The 9,982-nt window shown below is 42.2% G+C and overlaps 1 protein-coding gene and 1 long non-coding RNA gene across 6 annotated transcripts in view; both read left to right on the top strand.

Annotated features, from left to right (window-relative positions):
* Positions 1 to 2,525, top strand: part of puf60b (poly-U binding splicing factor b) — a 13,878-nt gene extending 11,353 nt beyond the window's left edge. For all 5 annotated transcript variants that reach the window (XM_010782682.1, XM_010782681.1, XM_010782679.1 and 2 more), the window contains 2 exons: positions 1,443 to 1,696; positions 1,795 to 2,525. In XM_010782682.1, the coding sequence (XP_010780984.1) occupies positions 1,443 to 1,696; positions 1,795 to 2,094 (554 nt within the window). In that variant the 3' untranslated portion in view covers positions 2,095 to 2,525. The remainder of the gene's footprint in view (positions 1 to 1,442; positions 1,697 to 1,794) is intronic.
* Positions 2,526 to 3,459: 934 nt separating this feature from the next.
* The window catches only part of LOC104955351 (uncharacterized), an 18,525-nt gene continuing 12,002 nt past the window's right edge, over positions 3,460 to 9,982 (top strand). The window contains exon 1 of the long non-coding RNA XR_799453.1: positions 3,460 to 4,472. This is a non-coding gene — a long non-coding RNA (uncharacterized lncRNA). The remainder of the gene's footprint in view (positions 4,473 to 9,982) is intronic.

The raw sequence follows: 9,982 nt of genomic DNA, 5'->3' as shown, positions 1-9,982 counted from the left end.
CTTTGTAGACAAACACACACAGGATGAAGGAAAACCCTTTAATACAAACACACACACACACATTCTCTCTCACACTCAGGAGTTTGCGCTCAGTGAAAGCCCCGTAAGCCAGCCACACACACACACACACACTAGAGATGTTAAGATTCACCGATTCGTATCGGTGCACCGGCATAAACGTTCTCGATGCGAGTGCACATCGGCTACAGTTTGGGTTGAACTCGCGATGCATCGATTGTAGCGTCTTTGCATCTGTAAAAAAACGATTACTTCGTATAATATCCTGTCAGCACTCCGCAGAGACGATCTTTGATCTTTGCTTCGCCACTACGGAGGCCGAGAGTCTCAGTTATCAACACACATGGAAGTCGAAGAGAAAGAGAAACACAGCGCACATAAATATACCTACAAATCAAACGTTTGGCAACACTTTGGATTTTTCAAGAAAGACGGTCAGCTTGAAAAATCGCTCGCAAATTGTAAACAATGCCGTGCCGCTTTAAAGTACACAAGTAGTACGAGGAACTTAGCGACGCACACATAAAGAGGCGACATGGGGTCTGCGGCTGAAAAGAAAAACCTGAAAGTAAGACATGAGTTAAATCACTGAGGTTTTCTGTCAGAGAGTGGTGTTTAGTTTACAGCATACTGTGACTTCCAATAATAGTTTAAATGTCTTCCCTACTGTAAGCAGTTATGAAATACCTGTTTGTGAAAGGTTATTAGTACTTTCTATTGTTCATATAGAGACCTCTGCTCACTGGTGAGTGAGTAATGAATGAGTGTTAAGCACATCAGGCTGGCAGCTGTATGGGCATTGCACTATGGTAGTTGTTATTTGCACATTGTTAATCATGAGCAATGCATTCTTAAATTGTTTAACTGTGAGGTGTTATACAATTATACTGTACTCTGGAGAGTTTTTTAAGGTAAAAAAGAAACGGCATGATGGGATGTGCAGTACTATAGAGAGAACCAAATATGTAAAGCACTTTTTTGTTAATTTATGATTTGCTGCATATGAGGAATAAAACAAAAATCCTCTGTCGTACCATATTGAAGTATCATTATTTTTGCATCGTGTTGAATCGTATCGCCCCGAATCGCATAATGTTGAATCAAATCGTATCGAACTGTATCGCAACAGGGGTGAATCGTATCGTATCATATCGCATCGCCTGGTGTTTCAAATGTATCGTTGGCAACGTATCGCATCCATTTGACATGAGACTTATTGCGATTTCAAAACTCACCTGCGATTCATCGTAGGAGATGGAATCATATAGGATAGTTTTTATCCTAGCTTACTGATATGGTTTTAAGTTACAACCCATTAAGAGAATGGTTCGGATAGAAAGTTAGCACATGTTCTGTAAATGATAACTTCTCTAGTTTTATTTATATGTGATGTCACTGAATGCATATCTGCATTTCCCTAACAGGTGTGACTCCAGTGCGTCCACCCTTACCAGTGCTCCCCCAGGTTGGTCTTGTGAACCCAGTGCTCGCTTCACCGCCAGTCCTTTCCAATCAAGCTGGAGGCTCCAACCAACAAGAGAGGAAAGAAGAGAAAGAGAAAGAGGAGATGCTGCAGGACGGTACAGGGCAGGAGATGTTGAGTGACCAAGAACACATGAGCATCTCGGGCAGCAGTGCCAGACACATGGTGATGCAGAAACTGCTTAGAAAATCAGAGGTAAGCTTTGGTCGTATGTGGTGAAAGAAGAGCCTTTAAAAGACATTTCAGTAGCAAATACTTTTTACTTGTAAAATTATTGCGTTGCTCCTTTCTAGTCTACGGTTATGGTGCTCCGAAATATGGTTGGACCTGAGGACATCGACGACGACCTGGAGGGGGAGGTGACCGAAGAGTGCGGGAAGTTTGGCGCCGTCAACAGAGTCATCATATACCAGGAGAAGCAAGGAGAAGAGGAGGATGCAGATATCATTGTCAAAATTTTTGTAGAGTTTTCCATGGCCTCAGAGATGAACAAAGCCATCCAGGCCCTCAATGACCGCTGGTTCGGAGGTCGCAAAGTTGTCGCAGAGGTGTATGACCAAGACCGTTTCAACAGTAGTGATCTCTCTGCGTAAAAGTGTTTGTAATGGTTCACCAGCACCCACCCCCATACCTGTCCCCTAAACTCATGTCAGTCTCTGCAGCTAGAGATGCGGACCACTGAAACTTGTAATTATGTTTTTTTTTATTTGTTTTTTAAAATTGCTGTTGATATTAATGTTAAATGCCCCATTTGGGGGGGGATTCATAGAAAAATATTTACATGTCAGATTTTGCTTTGTTGATTGTGGAAACTCCCTTTTTTTTAATGCAAGTTTCAATTTTTTGTAGTCCAAACTTGTAACATGTTCATTTTCCCTGCTTTCGCTCATTTACATTTTCCGTTCATTAATTTTCTGGGACAAGTTAACACATCCTTTCTATGATTAAAGGCTATTGTTTGTTCCTAAGAAAGTGTGATGCAGTTTTTATTTTGTTAATGAATAAAGAATCCTTTGTTTTGAGATAATTAGTTGTGACTGATTGTAGAACATATTTAAAAAGTAAAAACATGTACTTTTACTTATGCATGCGCATTTATAGTCCAATCGGGTATTGGTCATTCTCAAATGCCACTGCGTTTGTGGTTAGTACAGGTGGTGAACAACTTCTGAAATAGTAATATAACACTTCCCAGACTTTGAATAGATACATATTTACTTAATGATCATTCAAAAACGATCAGCTAAGACAGTCTTCTAGATTTCTGACATTTTTGGGACTATTTGACAACTGCATATTATTCACCTCTTAGTTGCCGTAGGTTTTATTTTTTAACCTGCTTCACCGGTAATGAGTTTGTATTGTCTCGGATGCATTGTTATCATGTCACTTGAGTAGGTAAGTTCATATTTGCCAAGTTTGTTTAGCCCGGCATCTCTTTACAATAGCATCATTTGAGATTGTCACCTACTTGCTACTCAGTGAAGGGTGAATAGCTTGTAGATGGATGTTTGACTTCTGTGTTCAACAAATCAAATCATCGGCTATATGCATGGTTTTGTTCACGTCTGTCCTCAAAGACCATGGACCTGGTTACACATTTTGGTAGAGCTATTCCCTGTTTCGGACACAGTAATGTACACTGTCTCCCTGCATTGCACACAACTGGAAAGTCCTGCCATTTCTAGTCATGTAGCAAGAATAAAGCAACCGTTGAAGACATGTAACAAACTCGAGGACATTAAATGATAGGCAGTCATATTTTAATAGTACTTTATTATGGCCTGGTTTTTTCATTAAACAATATGATAGTACTGTGTTGTGTATACATTTAAGCCAACTGTCATCCAACGCTAGATGTCGTTGTACAGTAACGGAACTGCTGCCCAGCCGCCAGTAGTAGTGGCCTGTACTCCAACTCAAACTCGGCCCAGCCCCCCACAGGACAAACCGGCCTGCCTCAGCGCAACAAGGGGAGTGATGCGCGGCTGTTGCTGAAGCTCCTGGCTGTAACTACGTCGCATTAAAACAACACCAGGCAGTTTATTGTACGTCTACTGGCATGTTGCCACTTCACTCTTTGGCCGGTTAATAGGGTGTTTTCCGTAACGTTCGTTATACTTATATTAGTGAGCTATCGGCAGCTAGGCACAAAGGCGTTTAGAGAGCTACTAGCCGATGTTAGCTAACTGTAACTAGCATGCTAACAACACAGCCGCCGAGAACGAGCACATCCTTGCGCAGCCACACTCGGGTTAATCTCTGTTGACTCGCTCCGTTGGTTATGTTAGCTGTTTCATGGTAGTCATTTATTTGAAACCTAAGTCAAGTGTTTTTTTTTTATCAGCTACCACTCATGACTAGGATACTTGAAGCAACACTTAAGTATAACTGGTTCGTTTGCTTGTTTTTCAGCTAGCCAAGGCACTGCTTTGGTCTCATTCAGGGATGTGGTGGTAGCAAAACAAGCTAACGTTACTCCCCTCTGTGAAGAAGTGACTGCAAGAAGTGAGGAAAAACTGAAGGCAAGCGGGAGTTTTTATTTGTGTTTATCTTTCATTCCGGTGTGGATGACACGAGGACAAACCTGACAAACATAGTTGAACTGAAACTGGGAATATCACTAACAGGTCGAAGGGATTATTTTGGTGTCTCTAAGTGGATTTCGGCCTCTTGTTGGGGATCGTCGTGGGAACACCGTGAGTGTTTTGACATTGAGTGAGTCTACACGCAAAAAATATCCCGCCGACCTTCATCCTCCGATGCGGAGATTTCATTAGCACCGGCAACCAAATCCCCCCGGCGGCCGGACATGCTGAAGTGTATCCCCCTGTGGCGTTGCAACCGCCACGTCGAGTCGGTGGACAAGCGGCATTGCAACTTGCAGACAGTCCCCGATGAGGTATTCCGCTACAGTCGCAGCCTGGAGGAGCTTCTCCTCGATGCCAACCAACTCAAAGAGCTACCAAAGGTATGCATGGCTAACAGTCCAAAATGTACCCTCTGTGTCATTCAGCAATGTGCATCATTCCCCTGAGCCAAGCTGGCTATAGTGTCTCCTTGTGCATGATACCCTGGTTCTGTCAAATTCATTCTACAGCACTAAACAATTGCACATATTTCAATGTGTTTAATCCACATATTTAATTAGAAAAGTGTACCCAAGGTGAAATACCTTGCATGATATAACCTGCTCATGTAATTCCTTCTCATCAAAGGTAGCATACTTCTTTCTTTGCCTCCTTCGAATATGTTTGGCCATTGCAGTCTTGTGCAGTCTTGTGACATCAATGAATAATCAAGAGCCATAACGTATCCAACAGTTACAATATAAACTTGAATCTTGAATCATACAACTAGGTAATCCAGTTCATCTTTGCATGGGGGTGTTTTTCCCCAATAATACTTAGTAAGTTGTGTAAAGATGAATGGACAAGGCACGATAGGATGTTTTAGTTAGTCGAAGAGAATTGTTCTTTGGCTAAAGGTTGGGTATGCTGCATGTCCAGAGGGACTGACCCTGACCAAAACAGCTGGCACACAACATGTTGCCTAGTAATGGCATCACTGGACAGTGGGTTGTATGCAGTGTGGGAAGGCATGCGTGGAATGAATTGAAACGGTTTCCCCACCCACACACCCACTGTTTGAAAAATGAGAACTGAAAAAGTTCTCTCTGTGCATCCAGAGAGTTTATTTTTAGGGTAGCAGAATTGTTGTAGGTCTTTCTTTCCATAGCTCTCTCCAGAGATGGTGGACAAAGCACTTTCTCGGTCAACTTTCTCCCTGTTTTATTCAGTTCAGCAATTGTTTATTATTGAGACATGTCTCTGGCTGTGATTGTGATGGAGCTGGGAGTTTGAATGAATACACTGATCAGTAGTAGACGTTGTCAGTCTCATGTTTCTTGGCTTTTACTTAGGGGCGAAGGGGCAAGTGGTTTGTTCACTAATGTTCATCCTCTGTTAACAAGTCAAGGTCAACAGAGGATGAAGTGTTGACAGGACCACCTGTTTCTTTCTTGGAACAATATAACTTATTTTTCTAGCATCCCCAGGCTTTGACGTAAGAATACTTGTTTTAGATCAGCTCTTGCTGCTATTTCTTTTTATAAAATGTGTGTGTATAACTTCTCTTTGGACCCAAACTTGGCTCTTGCATGAACAATTTGTTCACAGATGCCAGGGAGCCACTCATGAAGAAGACACACATACAGTAGCTGCAGGATATTTAAGTGTAGTTACAGCACAAAAGCTTTGCCTGATGAGGCTTACCTGCGGACAGACAGTCTGTTTCCTCCACTTAGTTCAACTGTGTCAGATATTCACATTGTACCTGGAGCATGGCCCCTGAAATCCTGCTGAGTGACGGATACACCCAGATATTCTGGCGCAGACTGCTAAGCTAACCGACACAGTCTCTGTGTGATGCTGGCTTCAACCAGGAGACATAAATGCGGGCTGACACAATGTCTCGTTTGGCTGCAGTGAATGCGTAGCGTGCAGACATAAAGCATACGGGCTCTCTCGGGTCCTCGGAGTCAGTGGGGCTTCAGCGAAGGAGCCGTGTGAGAGGTCAGGCCCATACAGGGTTAGGAACAAGGGCACTGACTGTATGATACATAATGAGCTCATAAGTGAGTATGGGTCTGAATGCCTTTATGCTTTTGTGTCTTTTCTTGTCACTGGGTATTCAGGTCAAAGATGAGTCTTTGGCTTCGTCAGTCTATTTTTCAATTTCAGTCTTAACATCTTGTGTTATACAGTTTTTTTGTATGTATTTGAATGAGCACCGTGTGGACGCATTGCGGCATGCAACCAGCATGTGCAACATATGCCATAGATAAAGAATAATCGGCTCAGAGGGGACACCTTCGCAGACTCACTTCTTTTATAGGGGGGCTACAAACTGCCCTGGTACACAGTCACAAGCTTACCGGGCTGCCAAGCAGGGGATGTTATGTATACAGTAACATTTTATACACAAGCAAAATCAATACAGCCATTAAGATGCTTTTAAACACAGGGAACTGGTAATATGTTTTATATTGATAAGACCATTAAAGCAATTGTGATGTGTATAGGTATTTTTTATGGTGCAGCTAGAGGTGGATAGGTCTCGTATTGAGGGGGTTTAACGAAGTGAACAGATGGAGATTTAGACGCCCTGACAGTTTCTTAAGTTTGTTGTGACTCACCCCCACCTCACTGCCCACCAATCTTAGATAATGCTCTCTGCTGTAACAATGTCTCCATTTGCCACATGCTTTGTAAAAGACGAAATGAAAGAATGATGTGTGGGTCTGATTGATTTTCGGGCCAGATTCTATCCAAGCTGGGATTATACTACTTAAATAGTAGCATTTATTATGACCTTTCTGTATGAAATTAGTTTAGAGAAGCCTTTTTTAATTAAGCAGCAGGTCGGGAATTCCCCAAAGGCCTGTATATCCTTAGCCCTTAATGCTGGTCACAGCTCTGTTTACTCATTGCAAAAAATTCTCAGGTAGCAGGTTTCAGTTTTGCTACTCGGACATTTACTTTGCAAGTTACACCTTAGTGAACATTGAGAAAAAATGAATGACTTTATAATTACATTTTTGTTATTTAACTTGGCACACGTCAATGTCACGGGTGAATCTCTTGGTTGCTCAACCTATTCTGTCAATTATTGACAAATTGCTTGTGATAGTCTGGTTAAAAGTACATGTCCCACAATTCACATTTTCCTATACGGTTCTGTGTGACTCTTCAGCTGGGAAGTTTGCAATAAAGCCATCTAAATGTCTCTTCGCTGCTCTGGCAAACTAGCTGTGCCTCAAAGATCATGTTGAGGAAGAGGGAATTATCTTTTTGGCCATTCTCAAGTCCCATGACAGGTTACAAAGAAGTCCATTCACATGTCTGATTGACCCCCCTCCCTCATATCCAATGTCATGGCTCTTTGTGTTCCTTTTGTGCACTGCCCTTGACCAGGCGTACATTAAGTCTGCAAGCATATCGACTGAAATGTTCACTTTTAGGATTTGTTTTAGGTCAGTTGCACCTGCTCAAAAGCACAAGTAGGACCCTATTCAGAGGGGCCAGGTGTTCTGCAGGTGCAGTAGACAGCAGCCTAAAAAATGCCTTATTTTGGTTTTCCATTGTTGAAATAGGGAACATATCCCTGATGGGTGTGTCTCCATTAGATTTGCAAAACAGGTTCTATGCATGTTGCTCCCAGTATTATTGCCTAATAGGATCTTGCAGATACACTGATGATATGTTACAGTTCCTGTATCAATATAAGAACTGTTGCAAATGGGCTATGAGAAAAATGTGTTACCGGCGCTATCGGCAACTAATGCCATAGTTACACAAGTAGTTGGAGAAAATACGATTTTGTAGATATTTTGTTGTTATAAGGCTTTATATGATAATTAGTAAGGATGACTAGGCAATATTTGTAATCCTCAGCTGTCACCAGTACCCTCCCTCTGTGTGCTAATAGATCGGTGGCTAAGGGCAGATTAAGGCTTCACTCAGCTGTGAAAATGCCCCTCAGCACCTCAGTTGTGACCCCCCCTTCATACACGCCAGTGTGTCTCAGTGTACGCTTCCTCTGGGATCTGCTTATCTGCCATTTGGGCCTCTTTTCGTGCACAAAACTGCACAGATAAAAGTCTTGCTTTTCTCCCTGTTGTATGTTCAGCCCGCAGTCAAGATAAACTCAAATGATGCCCCTTCACTGAAAGTGAATCGGCCCACCATTGTTTTTTTTAAGCTTCAGTAGTCATCTTTTTTATTTGATGTGTCTTTGTTGTATAAGTCTCTATTGTGATCTTAAGGATAATCCAAAATGGCTATGTTAGAATGAATGGTATCTACTTTTCTATTCCTTTTGAATATGTGAAGACATCCAGCCTCACTGGGCTTTCAAGTTTGGTTCTCCGTGAGGGAAGTTGGGTTAACAAATCTAGGACATTCACTTCACACTGCAGTCTTTACATTGTGCTAGTGAATTCTGCGGTCGGTGTCACTCCCCTCAGTTTCCAGTTGGATGTACAGACAGAGCCCTGGTTTGTCTTTCCCCAACAACCTTGCTGAACTAGGCTAAGACCAAAGATCAATTACACCTGCCACTGGCGTCTCTGCGGAAAGACCACATCATTCCTGTAGCGCAGCTCTTTCTCACTCCTCTCTGCTCTCTTTCCTGCTCTGGTCAAGCCAGTCCTATTGTTTACACGTGAATGGTTCCACAGTTTGATTTGTTGTGTGAATCATTTGTTTTCATGTCTCTAAGCCTATAGGATCTCTACAGTATTGGGTTGAACAGAAGTAGAATTCTTGTTATGACTTTTTTAATCAGACTTGAGGTTTTTCGTGTCATAGCACTTGAAAAGTTATACAGAGTTGGTAAGGCTATGAAAAAACAGCAATGTGAGAAATGTGAGTTTCTTTTTGATGCAAGGGCACATTCAGCAGGTTTCTTTGTCTGAGCTGATGACCAGCTGGTCTCACATCCTGCTGTCCCCCCTCCCCCAATCTGGTGGGACAGCGGGGTAATGGGAGGTGGGTGTGTGTGAGTGAGTATTTAGTTGTAGTAGGGGGGTGTATTTAATTCCCGGGATGGATTAACATGAGCAGGTGGAGCTCTGGCACCTCCACTAGAGGAAGTGAGCTGAGCTGTGCTTCACTGACCCAGGGACCTCTGGGGATCTTAGTGCAGGAGCCATCCATCCACCCATGAACACCAAAGTCAGGGCTGACATGCGGTGTCAGGTGGGGAAGAAGCAGCCAGAGTCCCAGGGAAAACAGCTGTTCCCCCTGGAGACCCCTGCGCGGTGTAGATGGGTCTTCTACTTTGTTCTATCTGACAAGCAAACACACATCCTCCGCCTTCCGTCCCGTTCACTTTGAGAAATAATGCATTCCTTCCTGAGAAATGGCTGCGGTGTGTTTTGTCAAGAACCAGTCAGTGTCCCTTAGAATTCAACCCCTGCTTTATGTATCCAATCTACAGTAAATCAACATCATTTTGGTCATTTATTCATTGTTTCAAGTCTGAATGAGAATGTTAAACACAATCTATATGAATGGCTTGAGCCCTTTTGTGACAGGTGTTTTTCACTTGTTCAACAATACATTATCAAATAAAGTTTAACAGATTAGTAAACAATGGAATGAGATATTTATCAAAGGTTGAACACCTACTTGAGAAAGTGCTGTCCAGCTCATAGTCCCATTATTATAATTAGGGGTGCACCGAATGGGAAATTTTTGGCCGATACCGAAAATAGGAAACAGTTGGCCGAAAACCGAATGCCAAAAGGCCGAAAATGATTAATAGAAATATATATATATATAATGTATACATTTTTTACCAATGTTGTTCAGCTACCTGATTATGGAAAAAGACTTAACTTAACTTAAATAATAATCACTATTATGGGTCCATAAAACATTTATTCAGCACTTTTGAATGCATCCAGTACATTAATTA

This window comes from Notothenia coriiceps, unplaced genomic scaffold (assembly GCF_000735185.1).
Source record: "Notothenia coriiceps isolate Sejong01 unplaced genomic scaffold, NC01 NC01_scaffold00024667, whole genome shotgun sequence".
NCBI lineage: Eukaryota > Metazoa > Chordata > Actinopteri > Perciformes > Nototheniidae > Notothenia > Notothenia coriiceps.
This window is presented reverse-complemented; position numbering and strand designations above follow the sequence as displayed.